The sequence below is a fragment of the Ictalurus furcatus genome, chromosome 23 (assembly GCF_023375685.1).
Source record: "Ictalurus furcatus strain D&B chromosome 23, Billie_1.0, whole genome shotgun sequence".
Classification (NCBI taxonomy): Eukaryota; Metazoa; Chordata; class Actinopteri; order Siluriformes; family Ictaluridae; genus Ictalurus; species Ictalurus furcatus.
The window spans coordinates 5,060,872-5,078,980 of NC_071277.1; the positions used below are offsets into that span (position 1 = coordinate 5,060,872).

The window sequence follows — 18,109 nt, forward strand, 5'->3', positions numbered from 1 at the left end:
ACACTCATTCACACCTATGGGAAAATTTTGCACAACCAGTCCACCTACAGGTAGGAGGAAACTGGAGAACCCAGAAGAAACCCACACGGACATGCGGAGAACATGTGAAACTCCACACAGACCATGACCATGAGCTCAGGATTGAACCAGGGATTCTGGAGCTACACCATTGTGCCATATCATCCATCCATCCATCCATGCATCTTCTACCGCTTACTCCTTTTCGGGGTCACGGGGAACCTGGAGCCTATCCCAGGGAGCATCAGGCACAAGGCGGGGTACACCCTGGACAGGGTGCCAGTCCATCGCAGGGCACAATCACATACACACTCACACACCCATTCATACACTACAGACACTTTAGACACGCCAGTCAGCCTACCATGCATGTGTTTGGACTGTGGGAGGAAACCGGAGTACCCGGAGGAAACCCCCGCAGCACGGGGAGAACATGCAAACTCCGCACACACATGGCCCCGGCGGGACTGTGCCATATCACTAGAGCAATATTGTAAAACAAACAAAAAAAAATCTGGTTTATTACACTCACCTGAAAGTGTTTTGGTGTCCACGCCCCATCACTATCCTGGCTACACCGGTACCATTGGCATAACACTAAATTCCTCCCCGTAAAAATGTACTTTCATCTGTGAATGGAGAAATTATAAAGATTTACAGTTTATGTAATCTATTCATTATGTCTAATTGTTTATCAGTGCCCCAACAACTGCCCTTAGACTTCCATTATGAGTGACTGTGGAGTAAAATGTTTTTCTTTAGTACAGGGAAATGGGTGAAAATATTTGGATAGAGAGTAGGTAAAAAAAAAAACCCTGCTAAATTATTCATATTAACTAATATTTTAGACATCTAATTCAAAACAGCAGGTGTAGAGGAAGGTACATAAAGCATGAATTAAAAATTAATCAAAGGCAAAGTTCTGTAAATGGTTATGATTCCTCTGGTATCTAAGGAAGCCATACACAAACACATACGGAGAGCGAGAGAGAGAGAGAGCGGGAAAGGAAGGGGCAGAAAGAGAGTGAGAGGGTGATGAGCGGGTGGAAGAGAGGGACAGAAAGAAAGAGTGAGAGAGACAGACAATGATATAGATAGAGAAAGAGTTAGAAAGAGACTCATAGTGAAAGATAGGAACATAAAGAGAGTAAGAGAAAGTATGTGTGTGAGAGAGAGGGGGGGACACAACTAGGCTGTCATATTAGTTGACGTCATATTTCACTGAAAGTCTTTGGGTGTCTCTTTTCTGTACAGACAAAGTTGCTGCCTGTTGTGGTTGAGTTGCTGCCTGTTAATGCTGTTATGTGCTCAAACAATGCTGCAGTTACGGCAAGACACGCTTTTGATGGGTAAGTAGCCTAAAACTAAAAGTACTTTTTATTTTTTTTAAAATAAGCATAATTACTAGGCATGTGTCACTGATTAATTTCTTAATCTTCATGATGTTTAATGATCATTTTCTTCTTATTAGTAGTGTTCGTAGTAGGCGTAGTAGTATGACAGATTATTGAATATTAATTAAAGAATGAATATTGGTTATTCTTGAATTTTATTGTATAATTGACATAAAATTGAGATCTTAAACTTTTGTTTTGTCATAGTGTTTCTTCTGTTGGAGTTCAGTGCATTCGTGTGCAGTGAGACGTTGCAGCAGATGGACATGCGAGATGGGCACTGGCATCTCCTACCTTGTGTCTCTGAGAAAACTGTAAAAAAAAAAAAAAAATACTCACGTTTTCTTTGTGATATTTACAGATATCATGATCCGGGCTCTTTAGCGTTTGTGAAAATTTATGTGACCTTAATTAGACAGTTAGTCATATGTAGACATAGCTGGGTGTTTGGACACAACAAAGCGAAAGGCTGAGGGACAAAAACGAGACAAAACAGAGAAGAAGCAGTAACATTAAACTAAAGGTGGAAAGTTTGGTCTATTTTGAAAGATCATACATTTACAAATTTTGTAAATGATAGTATCTGAGGGTTGAGGATAAAAGGAGAACTGACATTTTATCCGTAAAATGCAGAAGTGTGGAAGTTACCACAGCTGTCTTAAAATTACAATACCTTCTTCAGTTCTCCATGGCATTTATAGATAAGATTGAATGTTGTGTAGATTATTCTGTACTGATATGCTGTATATTATCTCATTGCAGATCATGAGGTGTAAATTGAATGAAGTGTATCTTCAAGGTTCTCAGACAACTCTGCTGGAGGTTGTAGCTGGACAGATGGTTGAAATTCATTTAAGATCAGACAGTTTAGAAAATTCCACACGATGCTTCTGGGAACAAAGGTGTGTGTAAGAAGGATTGACCTAATTAAACTCTAATGCATCTCTGGAATCTGGGCTACACCAAAATTTTATTATTGTAGTTCTTCATACTTCATGTTGCATGACCTCGTGGTGTCCGCTATCATGTCCTGTCCATAGAGGGATGTCCAATTTGCTCTTGTACGAGTCTTTCGAAAGAGGCATGGATGGCATATACACCGTGTTCTGTGGCGACAGCAAAGCTGCCAACATCTCAGTCCGCATTCAATCAGAAAGTGAGTGCAGTGATATATTCATTATTATATAATATAATGTATACATATAGATTTCAATAGTGAGTGTTGTGCAAATGTGGAAAAATCTGTAGCAGGAAGATGCTGTAAATAAATAAATAAATATTTACAATCATAATAGGAAAGGTTTCTTTTAATATCAAGACATCAGTATACAGTCAATAATACTTAAAAAATAAGTAAACAAATAAATGTGTTAAAATATTAAAGAGAAAAGTTTTTAAACATCTAGAAATATAGTATACAGTAAAATAAATACATTTTAATCCCATTCTAAAATAAAAAAAAAGTAAAGGTTTTTAAATATTTTGCTGTTAGTCAACAAACAAATATCAGCGTTTAAGTCTTTGTTATTTTTGTTTAATGATCGATTGGGCTGTATAGGTATGAAGTAATTAAGTTTTTTTTATTTGAAACATGGTCTTTTATTTACTTTAACATGTTACTTTCTTTAATAACAGAAAAACATCTTTGTTTTGATTGGAAAAATTTATATTTGGAAATTTGCCATTTTCATTTTCCAAAACAAAGTCTATATATTAAAAATAAGGGTACCTAAACTTTTGCACAACACTGTACTAATGTAGCATTTTTAGCATTGCGTCACTGAAAAAAAATCCGCTCTTCCCTCAATGCATTTTCGTCATATGCAATTTTTTTTTTTGTACTTTCTAGAGAGACCATCGGTACCACAGCTCACGGTCAATAATGGTGAAGATTACAGTGTATATTTTCTATGTGCTTCTGAGGGAAATCCCATACCAACAATCATGTGGTATGAAAATGAAAAACGTATTAGGTAAGTTTAAAACCTAATCTTGATAACAATCCACAGACAGCTTTGAGAATGTTTTAACTAAAATTTGCCTGTAACACTATGAAATGTTGCTTGTAGTGCTACAGCAGCAAGACAAATGTTCAGTTCAGTTATTATGTGGTTTAGTGACAGAAAAAGTGCCTCTTGAAATAAAGTAAACATATTTAAAGTATTTAAAGTACCCATATTAGAGAGAATTCATTATAAAGTCCATGATGAATTGTGAACACATACCCTACAATAGAAGAATCATACATACAATGTGCTTTTTATGTTAACATTTACTAGTTATATTGTGTCTTGTTATGTCTGTTGCATGGTAAAGTCCAGAGGAGATAAAAAACACAGAAAACGAAGTGACCAAGAGCAAACTGAGCAGTTTTAACTATCATAGCTCAAATATAAAGTGCTGTGCTACAAACTCACACGGAGAGGAATGCTCCTACATTTATCTTTATGGTAAGATCATGATTCTGTAAATAAAAATAAATAAATCAATAAAAAAGAGAAATGGTGGATGGTCATTAGTGTTGGAAATTGCACCACTGATTTTTTTCATCGTAATAAAGCAGTCAGGATACAAGTTTATTTCCTTTTTGTTTTAGACCTTGACAGTGCCATGCTGAATAGTGAGGCTCCTCAGATTCTGCTGCGTCCTGGCCAGTCTCTCTCGCTCCAATGTAACAAAATGCAGCCAGATGACAAAAACAAAAAATTTTACTTGAAGTGGTACTTCAACAACCAGACAGAGGTACTGTGAACGCTGGACAATGTAAATGTATGAAAATGAGATTATAGCTACAGTGCCTTACATACAATAAGTATTCACCCCTCTTGAACTCATCAACACTTGGACACAATGTGGATGGAGGACTAAACTCGGTTTTACAAGGTCACTGACTTTTGGGAGACGGCCTCCTTTAGTCGTGGTTGTACCATATTCTGTCCGTTTTTTAACAATGGATTTAATGTGACTCTGTGGGATATTTTTTATCCAAACCGTGATTGATACTTTTCCACAACTTTGTCCTGGACATGTTTTTATAGCTCCTTCATGAGTCTTAAAGATTCTGTTTGTTTAGGCCTGTTCACTAACAAACTCTGGGTTCTTCCAGAAACAAGTGTATTTATATTGAGGTCACATGACACTTTAATTGAACTCATTCAATTTATGATGTCACTTCTAATGGGAATTAATTTAGGGTATTCATTTCCCTCAGTTCCAGAGTGCAACACTACAAAATGTTGAGAAAGTCAAGCGGGTGAATACTTATGCCAGCCACTGTGTGTTTTTGTATGTGTCTGATATTCCTGTTTCTGTTTTTCTTTGGCATGACATAGCTCAAAGGAGTATCTTCATCTTATTATAGCAGAAATATAGAGTATTATTCCATTGCCTCGGTTAATGAGAAAGATAGTGGAGAGTATCGTTGCACGAGCAGTCACGGGCAAGCAAAAGCCATAAAGGTTCAGGTCCTTGGTAAGAAAAAGAGTATTTTCTTCAATAAAATATATAAAAAAAAGAACTTTCTATAGATACAGTTGAGCGCAAGAGTTTGCAACTTGTATATTTTTTTATGGTATAAAGAGTGAAAATGCAAATGAAATGAAATGAGGTTGTAAGCATTTTTTCTAATCAAAGTATATGGAAAAAAGTAGAGAAAAACTTTTAACCATGACCTTCTTGGTCTCTAAACCTTATCTGAACAGGAAAAGGAAAGTGTATGACATATATTTAAGAACCCAATATGGGTGAATATTACAAATAAGAGGAAGCAACGTTCTTTAGAGGATTAGAGGCAGTTATAATGGTACATTTTGGACGAAACAAATTTTTGTAAACAAAATATTGGAAATTATTAGTGAAATCTTTGACCTGAAATCATTTTGGATTTTTTTTCCACAAATTTTACATCATAACACTGATCATTTTTGTGACTTGTAATAATGAAGATACATCACTCAATAAACTGGGGTGTGCAAACTTGACTACAACTTCAATTATGAGTCATTTATGATGATCTGTTATAACATGATTGTATGGTGATTAAACAGGTCAAAAATGATCAAGAACATGTCGAAAAGCATTAATGTGCGTACTCTGATGCTCATTCTCTCTCTGTAGAAAGTGACTTTCTTCAGATATTGAAGCTTAACAAAGACGTCACAATTTAAACTTAGCCAATGGTTATATTTTTGTATTTGTTCAAAATGAGACATATGATTTATCCATTTATATTTACATTTAATGTTCTGTGATATAATGTAGTTCCTATTATGCATAGGTTATAGTTGCACCAGTCTCTCATTTTTTTCTCTCTTGAAGTTAATAAGACAAAAAAAAAGACGAAAATTTTAATTCGTAGGGCGCATGGTGGCTTAGTGATTAGCACGTTCGCCTCACACCTCCAGGGTCGGGGGTTCGATTCCCACCACTGCCCTGTGTGTGCGGAGTTTGCATGTTCTCCCCGTGCTGCGGGGGTTTACTCCGGGTACTCCGGTTTCCTCCCCCAGTCCAAAGACATGCATGGTAGGCTGATTGGCATGTCCAAAGTGTCCATAGTGTATGAATGGGTGTGTGAATGTGTATGTGTATGTGATTGTGCCCTGCGATGGATTGGCACCCTGTCCAGGGTGTACCCCGTCTTGTGCCCGATGCTCCCTGGGATAGGCTCCAGGTTCCCCCGTGACCCTGAAGAAGGATAAGTGGTATAGAAGATGGATGGATGGATTTAAATTCATGTTAGCTACAAACATACAAACAAAAGTTGTCCAAACTGAAGGCTTTCCCCATGAAGAAACAAAACCCAACAAACAAAACGACATGTTTGAATTTCATTTCATTTCGGTCTTCATTTTGTCCTAAGGGTGTGCAAACTTTTGCGCTTGACTATAAATTTTAAACTATGGATTGGCTGTTGGTCTGCAATGGCACTAAATGTATTTTTATGAGTGAGTCTGATGGTGATTAAACATGTCAAAAGGTCTGAACACTGATGGATCTGATGCTCATTTTCTCTCCGTAGAAAATGACTTGCTTGAGATACTGAAGCTGAACAAACACGTCACAATCCAAGACAAAGACAAGGCAAATTTCTGCTTCCACACTGAGGTGCTGTCTCACCCAAAAGCGCAGTGTCACTGGATCACCCCAAGAGGCACCATCGTGCAGTGCGATACAGCTCAGTACCTCTGGGGTAAAAGGTATGCCCTTCGTGTGGTCCATTAAATCTAGGTGTATTTAATGTACAGTTTATTATCTCACATTTCTGTTCTTTCCGTGTAGCACGTTTACGTTGTGTAACCCAGAACCAGGTCAATATCAGATCCAACTGAGGGCTGGTAGAAAAGTTGTCACGGAAAGCATGTCCCTCTGTGTGACAGGTGAGTCGTTTAAGGTGTTAAAGCAGCAAGATTTGAAAATATCTGCATTTTTTAGAGGGCTTCAGGGATATCCTGCTCATTTAGATTATTTTTTTTTTTACGTTTCAAAATCTATAAGCTCTGGCTTTGTTATTTCAAGAGTTAAAAGTAATTAGATAAAAAAAACTGCCAATCAAAGGTTTTTGAGCAGCTGGACGAAGACATCATGGGGGAAAATACCACATTTCTGCAAATTAACAGCAGATGAGAAATATAAAATTTCTCAAGGAGAGGGACGCACTGCGAAACACTGACTGTCAAACACCCCCTGAATATCAGCTATGCATAATATTCAGATACTTACCTGTTGTTTCTGGTGCTGTTTGTTATGATTTTGTTTATTATCGTAATGTTAGGATACGCGTATGTGTATCCTATGTAAATGTGTAACTTTTATTTTAATCTGCCTGCACCATTTTCTTTGGCAACAACGTGATTCATAAAATTCATGTCAATAAAACACTGCTGAATTAAATTGAATTGAATTATAAAACACTCCATGTCATGCTGTTATAGGAAATGAATCAACAACTGAGATGTGTGATGAAGCAGAAATACTGTTTCTGTTAGTTTCCTATAACAGCAAATCACAAAGTATTTTATTCCTCTCATATCACAGCAACGTCACATCACTTTACATCCGCTTAGATTTGTTATCACTTATGTTATAGCAGCTATAAACAGTCGTTTTCGCTTTTAATCTTTTCACGTTAAGATGGGAAAAAATGCAGCTTGTCATGTGACCAGGAAACTTACAGAAAATGTCACCATATCTAGGATTTTTTTAATCGTTTATCATTGGTGTTAGATTAAGTTTGGTGCCAATCTTAATAATCACAAAAATGTTCAATTTATGCATAAAAGTATTAAACATATAGTATTTTAGTATATCGTATAATATTATTATATTTTATATATATTTGATTAAAAATGTTTCACAGTTTCAAGTGACTAATATGTATACAGAATTCTTCTGTAAATAATATACATCCTTTTACAGATACTCCTAAGTTTCTGCTACTCCAAGACCTGGCCCAAGTCATATGTATGACTAAAAGTGTCCTTCCTGTAAACGTTTCCTGGATGACCTGTCCATCAAACGCTGAGTGAGTCACTGCTTTAATACAGGCGTTTCAGAGGTAATCCGGTGGTCTATGTTTTAAGCATTAAACCATTATTACTAATTACTGTATCTCATCTCATCTAAGCTTTAGGGACCCTTCAGTGTGGAAACAGACGTATGCTGATACTCCAGAGTACTCCGACTCCGAGCAGTTCTGCCAGAAGAACGTCGTCGTCTCTCGGCCTTTGAGCGATGTGAATGATCACTTTGTGAAATGCTGCAATAATAATAATAATAATACAGTTTCATACTGCAGTGAGCAAATCCTTGTGAAAATAGGTACGTTTTTGCTGCACATCTACACACACCTTTAGATTAGATTTCAGTGCAGGCAGATTTATTCCTTTTATTCTGTGTTTCAGCTTCAGCAAACTCTTTATTCCTGGTGGTGATATGCAGCCTGCTTGTCTTTGCCCTCATGCTGGTCAGCGTCCTCCTGTTTCATTTCATCCGCAAAAAAGTAATGCTCCTCTTCCTCACTCCCACATACTGTATATCCTACATAATCAAGAAACTCTTAATGACCTACTGTATAAGTAAACGTCACCCTATACAAGACTCTTCTGTCTTTAAAATCCCAACAGAAGCCTGGTTATAAGACACAGATCCAGATGATTCAGATGGTGGGACCCTCTGATAACGACTACATCTACATCGACTTCAAAGATTTTAAATATAACCAGAAATTGGAGTTTCCTCGTGAAAATCTGGAACTGGGTACAGGATTTTGAATGACGTTAAAGGAAAATTTCAGGGTTTTCAACCTAATCTCTCTGCATCTCTACCACAATCAAGTTGTTCAACACAAAATGAGCCGAAAACATTTACTCCTAACTCACTTTTAATACAAGTACTATGGGCAATTGTTGTGCTCGATCTATAAGTAATATGCAAGGACTAAAACACTTGGGGTCATGCGGTCACAGGAAAATAATCAACAGTGGGGTGCTGTGATGAAGCAGAGTTAATGTTAACACCCCAAGCTCATTATTTTCATACAACAGCATGTCCTAAAGTGTTTTATTCCTCTTACCATACCACAGCAATTTCCCAACACTAAAAGTTTTTTTTATTTATTAAAAAATTACACTACATACTTTTTTCAACAAGCAACTCGTCTGTCCTGAAGATGAGACAGAAAGTTACAACTTTACCTCTGGCTGTTACAAAGCACTGACACTGGAGACTCCTTCCATAAATGTTAAACCTATTGTTACAGAAAATTTCACCACATCAATCATTAAGTCGAGTGTCCACTAGTCATTTTGGCATAACCATAAACTCTTCCCTCTGGAAAAAAAAAAAAAAAAAAAAAGGATTCCCATTTTTAAAAGTAAGAATTCTACAGATTTAAAGATTTATGACTCACATTGATGGATTGATTCATGAAATCATTTTACAGGATATTGATGAAATGCCCTTGAATTTTGAATTTGGAGTAAACAGGTTTTCTATTCATTTCTCAGTGCATGCACTTTTTTGTCTATAGTCATTTACACATACGCTGTAGAGGTTAGGTTGTATAATGAAGTATTCCTTTAAGAATGATATGATATGTTTTTGTGCTAATGAAGTACCTGTGTAGTAAGGCTGAATGATTTGCTTTCCTCAGGGAAAGAGCTGGGCTCTGGAGCATTTGGCATGGTTGTACAGGCTACAGCATATGGGATCAGCAAGCCTGGAGTTTCCATGCAAGTGGCAGTGAAAATGCTAAAAGGTGAGTCGTGTGTCTCTGGGCATTTCCTTTATCAGGCTTGCATTACTGTAGTGTTCCAGGCAGATTTATTGTAAGAAACTTACTACAAATAATAAAATCAGATCTTTGTTGCTACTGTCAGTCATTAGATTTGGACCATTTCAAACATTGGTAACATTGGTGGTAAAGAAATGCGAACATGCCAGGACATACATAAAAACTAAATGATATAATAGATAAAGATGATGAACCTGATACATATTCTAGACTACTGGTCAAAGACTAGGTCAGGTCTAGAAGATTCAACATTTTTGTTCCTCAAGTGTTCTTTGGATGGTTATCAAGCAGAGATGGCACTGATACCAGACAAAAAGGGTGGATTGGCATCCTAGAAAAAGGCTACACTAAATTTGATCCGATCCTGTACAAACAGAAAAAAATTGTACAAATTTGTAAAAAAAATTAGGATTTTTAAAAAATTTTTAAACAAAAAATAGATTTTTATTTTATTATTATATTGGATGTATTCTTGTTAGTATTTTAAGTGTTTTAGTTTTTAAAAAAGTAGTTTAGCTTAGCTTAGTAGTTTTTAAAATACAAAATGTCGGACAGGTATCGAAATAGCTGATACTCAAAGTATCGTGCCAACTAGGTTAACGAGTCTAGCTTTCTAAAAGAGTTCTACTTTTCCAAAAGTGTCTCTTGTCGAGTTCTACTTAGAACGGTAAGAGGAACACACAAAGGAACAAATTGAAGAATTCTTTTTTTGAAGGGTGTATTGTTATTGTTTATTCAACAACAACAACAGTAATAATAATAATAATAATAATCAAAATAATGCTTTGTTTCCATATTGTCAAAGAAATAATACACACTGGTCTCTCTTGAGTGTGTTAGATATCCCTCAAGTCTCTTTAAAAAAAAATATTTGTCTGAATAAAGAAAGAAAATGGATGCAAAGAATTGAACTCTTTCTTTTTAATATGTTGGTGTGTTTTGTGTAGAGAAGCACCAAACAGTGGAGAAAGAAGCCTTGATGTCCGAACTGAAGATGTTAACTTATATTGGACATCACATCAACATCGTGAACCTGCTGGGAGCCTGCACTGGCACAGGTACAGAAAACCACACAATAAATAAATGCCCCTGTCATGTCATGACCTTTATGTACTATAAACTTAAATCAAATAGGAATGACAACAAGGGCATTTGATTGACAGGTCCCATTTATCTGATCTTTCAATTCTGCCATTATGGAGACCTGCTGAATTATCTGAAGAACAACAGAGAGCATTTCTACAAGTCCTTAACAGACGCTTTCAACAAAGACAGATTCAGCAGCCTGTACAACAGCTACCAGCGGAAGAGAAACTCCAGGTTTTGCTGGTGACCTTTTGAATAAAGAAGCGTAGGAGTCAGTGATACATGTTTATTTGAGGAAATGTAACTGAATTTACGGTATATGGTAGTTCTTGTGTTACAGATCATGGTCTCATCTTTGTGTGTGTGTGTGTGTGTGTGTGTGTGTGTGTGCGTGTGTGTCTGTGTCTGCAGTGACTTTGTTCAGTCTGGTGATAACCCGTACGTGCCCATGGCGCCGGTGAACAAGGAACAGGAGGCGCTGCTCAGCTCCACGGACATTAATGAGGGTAATGTAGCTTACCCTCCTTTTGGCACCGAATCTACTCGTTGGAGCTCTAAATTGTGAATTCATGGACAACCTGTATCATTATAACTGCTTTAGGTGCCAATCCCACACCAGATAATATCCTTCTCATTTTTTGAACATTTTATCTTTACAGCCTTGAATGATGCTTTATCTTTCAATCGCATCCGTAACGCATGTAATGACCACAGACAAAAACAATTACAGCCTGTTTCCCTGAACTGAGAAAAGAACTGAAAACCTGTTCAATCCAATCTCACTTATAGTGGACTATATTCAAGCTTCATTTTGCAATAATGTGAATTGACCATTTATCTAGAGCCATTACAAATACAAGTTCTTATGCAGTTTTTTAATCCAACCTTTTACCACAGCGCTGTTGAATTCTCAATCTGATTGGTCAGAAAAGAAAGTGTTGGTTAATTTTATAAAACAGCAGCTCTGATAGGAGTACCGGCTGCAAATCACCGAGTTACATGAATACATTATCGTTTCTATAGTAACAGCTCATTCACAGGAACAGGTATAGTGGACACTCCATATAATCGAAGGCTTATAAACAGATCAAAAACGTGTTGTTATTTTGCCAAGAAAATATATAACTGTTTATATGATTAAGCTTTCTGCAAGGAGATGTCTATTTACATTTTAAGGAAGGAGTCTCCAGTATCAGCACTTTGTAACAGTCCTAAAGTTTTTCTTCAAATTTTTATTCTTTATCACTAGCATGACAAGCTGCGGTTATTTGTATTATTAACTTCATGAGAGAGGGAAAAAAAGAGAGGTTTGTGAGGGAACGACTGTTTATAACTGCTGCAACATGAGTTCCACAATATTATATGTAACTATAAATGGATAAAAATTTATAGTACATTGCTGTACTATAAAGAGGATAATAACACTGTTATGGGAAAATAATTAACAGTAACACTGCTTTGTGTCAGGCTGCATCACACCACTACGCCGCTGATTGCTTTCCTATAATAGCACACCCTAAAGTGTTTGTTTTTTTACTTCTAACACTCGAGCGTTAGCGTAAAGAAAAATCTGATAACCTACACTTCCGCGAAGACATTGTAGTGTCCAATCAGACCTACCAAACTATGTTTAACCTTGGCGAATACACAACTTAGTCTATTAGGACAAATTACGCAGATTTAGAGATTAGTTGACCAAAGAGTTTATAGAAAAGGAAAAAAAAAGTGTTTTCTATAAATATTAAATTATTAATTAAATTAAATTATTAAATTAAATTTCTATAATTAATTTTCAAATAGTTTTTTTCTGTGTACAAGTAAGTGTGTTGAAATTCTATACACTACATAGACATTAGGTTGCATGTCTAGTATTTCGAGTATTCGGTTGCATGGACAGTGTTTCATTTATCACTCCATCATTATTTTTCATGTACTGTCTAGAGGCAATGTCTGAGTGTGAATTATTTGTACCAATTTGTTTTTGGAACTGGATTGGCAGGTTTTTTTTGGTTTTTTTTTTTTTTTTTTTTTTTTTGAGACATTACATCATGGTCATATTCTAGATATTGTATTCTTATTTTTAAAAAATCATTATTATTCTACTTAAAGATATATTTGAAAATGAAGATGAGGAGGACCTTCAGACTCTGACCTATGAAGATCTCCTGAGCTTCTCCTACCAAGTGGCCAAGGGAATGGAGTTCCTTTCCTGTAAAAACGTAAGCTGCAGGTTGTGTCACAACGTCCTGAATAACAGGATCTTTTACTTATAGATAAGAAAGATTTACTTTTACAATAGAACTTAAGGTCTAAAGTGACCTTAATTATAGGTCTCTTTGTTTGAGTTATTGAGGTTTGGATTTGACTCATACAATTAAAGTGATCAGTCAAACAGACTAAAACCTACACTATATGGCCATAAGTTGGTGGACACCTGAACATTACACTCATATGTGCTTGCTGAACTCCAGATTTAGTCCTGCTTTGCTGTTATAATAAGATCCACTCTTCTGGGAAGGCTTTCCACTAGATTTTGGAGGTTGGCTGTGGGGATTTGTGTTCATTCACACATTCTACAAGCGCATTCGCAAGGTCAGGCACTGATTGTCAGGTGAGGAGGTCTGGGGTGCAGTCGGTGTTCCAGTTCATCCCAAAGGTGTTCAGTGGGGTTGAGGTCAGGGCTCTGTGCAGGACAATCGAGTTCTTCCAGTCCAACCTTAACACACCATGTCTTTATGGAGCTGGCTTTGTGCACAGGGGCACTGTCCTGCTAGAACAGGTTTGGGCTTCGTAGTTCCAGTGAAGGGAAATTGTAAATCTACAAAAAACAAAGACTTTTTGGAAACAGTTTCAGGAAAGCCCACACGTGGGTGTGATGCTCAGGTGTCCACATATTTATCGCTATATAGTGTATAAAAACTCCATGATAAAGATAATACCTTTTATAGTCATTGGTTGTGATTTCAACCAACTAAACCAAAAAAAAAGAAGAAGAAAAAAAGAAAAAAACGAAGGACCCTCTGGCTATGCTTCTGTACTGTGAATAAAACTGCATCTCTTTCCCAGTGCATCCATCGAGACCTGGCAGCCAGAAATATCTTAGTGACCCGAAGCAGGCTGGTGAAGATCGGTGACTTTGGTCTGGCGCGAGATATCGAAAATGACTCTAACTATGTGGTGAGAGGAAACGTAAGTAGTTCCACAGGGCACTGGTTTGTTGTTTTGGCACTTTACTACACTACATTACAGTGGGTTCATTTGGGTAAAGTGGAATATTATCATTCTTAAATGTTGATTTTGAAGCTTCTGGGGATTTCTCTATTACTTTTATTACTAGATTTTCATTTATTACAATATAAGTGTGCAAGAACTGTCTATTATTCTCACTCTTCCTACAAAATATACAACTTCCATCTGTAACCTTATCTGTAATACCTTTTTCACCTTTAATTTCGCAGCCTTAATTACACTGAAGTGTGACTTTCACTCACTGGAAGATTTGTGATTTTGACACCACACACACTTTCACTTAATCCTCACTTTTACATTGTTCAATAAAGGCTCGTTTACCGGTGAAGTGGATGGCCCCGGAGAGTATTTTTAAAGGGATGTACACCATGCAGAGTGACGTCTGGTCCTATGGCATCCTGCTCTGGGAGATCTTCTCTCTGGGTGTGCATAACACAATTTGTCACACATTCACAAAACCATGCATGAAGTTACAGCTAATAAACAGAACATATTTAAGGATAAATTTGATGATGTAAATGATACCGTAATACTCTGCTCTGTTTGATGTTTGTGCTCCCCTGTTTAATCAGGTGTGACTCCGTATCCTGGTATAAAAGTAGATAACACCTTCTATGCCATGATCGAGAGAGGGTTTCAGATGGAGCGCCCATATTATGCCTCTGAGGCTGTGTAAGTCTGAGTCTGAGTCTGTGTTTATTCTTAAGTTACTGAAAAAAAACAAGACTAATTAGATTTTTGAATATGATGTGGAGCAATACGATGCAATATGATAGATTCAGGTGCATGCTGACCTGCTCCACCGTTAAACTACTTTTTTTCTGCTGATTTTTTTTTTATAATAAGTAAAATAATTTATTTTCTGGGATTTTTGCAGATGAGATGGCAAATGAGTTAGACAACATAATACACTGCGATCTGTAGTTTCTTATTCACTCGTAAATCATACTTGAGTATTTTTTTGTACTACAACTGATGTTTTATTTGCTTAATTAAACTTTTTCAGATAACTATTCTAATCTAACATGATGCTATAGTCAGCAGAGAAATTATGTAGCCGTTTGCTAATGATATTGGTTTAGTAATCTAAATCTTGCTATCTAGTAACACTAGACGATTCATGACTCCTTACTGAGACTGACAGGCAATTAGGCCAAGCCTTCTCCTGGGACTAATAAGTACAGAGGCCACACCTGCTTACAGGGACTGACAGGCAAACAAGCCTCCTCACTGGAACGGTCAAGAAAACAGGCCACGCCTCTTTACTCAGACTGACAGACAAAAGGCCACGGCTCCTCACTGGGATGAAAAGTACAGAGGCCACACCTCCTTACAGGGACTGACAGGCAAACAAGTCATGCCTCTTTCTCAGACTGATAGACAAACAGGCCACACCTCCTCACTGGGATCACGATAAGTACAGAGGCCACACCCCCTTACAGGGATTGTTAAGTAAACATGCCAATTCTCCTCACTGAGACTGACAGGCACACAGGCCACACCTCCTTCACACTTTTCTCACACTCTCCCTTAGATATAAGGTGATGTGCCGCTGTTGGGCTCTGGAACCCAAAGACCGACCCTGTTTCTCCAAACTCGTGGCTTTCATGGAGTTCCAGCTGAGTGATTTTGAAGAACGGGTACTTACATCTTTAATTAAGCCAAAGCTCATTTGCAATGTAACTTTTCTTATCTCCTAACGCCACTGATGGGTTTGATGTGTTCCTGCAGCTCTACTATAATATCAAAGGGCAGAAGAACTGTGACTCCGTGTACCAAAATACTCCAGTGACTTCAGAACCTCCTGAAATACTAAAAGAAGATGCAGTTCAGTCATCAGTGACAGATTCGTCCTGCGACACTGAAACCAACCACACAACCACACAGTTACAGGAAGAAATCCAAATAATTACTTACCATTAAAAACCGCTTAAGGCTACACTCAGTACAGTTTCTGATATGGCTAAAATATATCATGATTCTCAAAAGCATTTCTACAATACACAGTATTTATCATGATATAGGTTCGCTCATAAACTGGCAGCAATACAGTAAGTTTTGAACTTTAAAAAAATGGTTGATTATATAATGTCTACGAAAATACATCTATTGTATTTAATACTTTTTTTATATCAAATGTATCAAAAAAATCAATAAAAAAAAACACTAAAAAGAAGAAAAACATAACATTCACTTTTTCAGTTTAAAAATGTTATCAACTCAACTCAAATGCTTCCATTCAGTTTGTCATTTCATTTAATTTTTTTAATAAATTAAAAAATATATCACAATATCCAAGATATAGGTAATAGGTATTGTGACATAATTCATCCTGACATAGCTATGTCCTCATATCACCCAGCCATATTTACAGCATTACAAAATTCAATGTGTTTTTATTTCTTAATCCTTTCTAAAGATTTCTTAGTGTTCACATTTTGGTTAACACGGTTTGTTTATTCATAATATTTTGTATTTTTATGCAGGTATATTCATGGCATTTGATGATATCTTCATGGTTTTGGATCATCATTCTGTCAGTTTTTACTTTCTAGTGTTCTCCACTGGCATAGTCTGTGTTAATCTGTTATTAATAAAACTTAATGTGTACAATTTGTAAATTTGCTCTGATTCATTACAATAAATCGATTGATTCAATGAGTGCTTTTTTTGTTGAGAAGCATCAACTGGAGATTTACTATACTTCAGGTATGTTAAAGCTTCCCAAGCATTAACACACCTGAAAATCAGGGAAAACATTCAATTCTGTCCCCAAAAATTCTAGAATGAATGTCTAGTCAGTGTTTTTGTTAGAACAACTAAACATTTAAAAACTGTTTTAAACAAGGCATCAAGTTTAAAGTGTCTATATAGTGTAGCACTACATAGGTTACATCCAGAACTGAACCCAATTCACTATATAGCACACTATTCTTGGATATTTTTCCCCTCCTGTTTCTTAGCCATTGTACAAAAGCATAGAGTGTTCAGGAAATCCCACAATTCATTGCAATAGCTTATCGTCCAAAAGGATTGACCCTAGCAGGTACGAAATACCCAAAAATAAAGTCCTTTGATGTTTATAGAGAATAGGAAGGCTGTTATTTCAGACACAAGGGGACTGTGGGAATGAGTTAATACCCATAATGCACTGTGAGCATACGATTGTGATGTACAATAGCAAGACACATCCCTGTTCTTCCCTTAATGTACATTATGTTCTTTTACATTTCCTAAGTGACACATAGGGGTCAGAGAGTCCACACACACACACACACACACACACACACACACACACACACACACATGTACGTCCATGGAGAAACTTGTCTGGGTCAAAATCACTTTTAACAGAAGAAACAGTGATGAAAAGTGTGCTTGTATCCAATATCTGAAGTTGGGAGAATTCTGAAGTTGGCCACAAAAACAAAGCACAAAACTGAAACATAAGTTACACACTTTCTCACAGTCAGGACAGAAAAATGTAAAAACACAAAAAGTCCAAAACGTAGCAAAACTTGATTTTATTCCTTCAGCGAGGAAAAATTCTGGGTTTTTAACAAGTGGACGAGTTCATTTATAGTAGCCTGGTCGAAATATGGCTGATTCCATGATTAGGATGCCATTCAGCCATTGTAACTTGAAAATAATTTTTTTCCAAAACAAGAAACAGACGTTATTCACAAAGTTCAGTGGGTAAAAGAACAGAAAATAACCAGACATAAAATTCACCACACAAAAATCTCCTGAAAGAAGTAACCCAACAACATGATACTTGGGAGAAAGAAAATAACGAAAAAGGTTTCACTAATTCAACAAACGCAAAAACCAGAGAAACTTACATAAGCCACAAAAGGCTAGCCTAGCAACACTAAACACCAAGTGAAGAAACAGGGCAACTTAAATAGACACAAGGGAATGAGACACAGGTTACAGCAATAATACTAATCACAGACAGCCAGGAAAACAAAATGGGGGAACAACGGGGACCTCTGGCGACCAAAAACACAACATAGCAAGTCCAAAGACCTGATAGCATCCGTGCTAATGGTATGAGGACATCTATATGATT

The 18,109-nt window shown here is 36.7% G+C and overlaps 1 protein-coding gene across 1 annotated transcript; it reads left to right on the forward strand.

The window, feature by feature from the left end:
• The first annotated feature begins 905 nt into the window (after positions 1–905).
• On the forward strand, positions 906–16,692 carry flt3 (fms related receptor tyrosine kinase 3). Its single transcript, XM_053610912.1, has 24 exons — positions 906–1,367; positions 1,620–1,726; positions 2,175–2,314; positions 2,453–2,568; positions 3,262–3,385; positions 3,729–3,862; positions 4,009–4,154; positions 4,745–4,883; positions 6,430–6,607; positions 6,690–6,787; positions 7,827–7,932; positions 8,035–8,228; positions 8,312–8,409; positions 8,534–8,666; positions 9,562–9,666; positions 10,650–10,760; positions 10,866–11,022; positions 11,200–11,294; positions 12,898–13,007; positions 13,855–13,977; positions 14,349–14,460; positions 14,610–14,709; positions 15,572–15,677; positions 15,769–16,692. Exons 1-24 carry the CDS (start codon positions 1,313–1,315, stop codon positions 15,958–15,960), a joined length of 2,979 nt encoding a protein of 992 aa, XP_053466887.1. The 5' UTR covers positions 906–1,312; the 3' UTR covers positions 15,961–16,692.
• Positions 16,693–18,109: the final 1,417 nt, after the last annotated feature.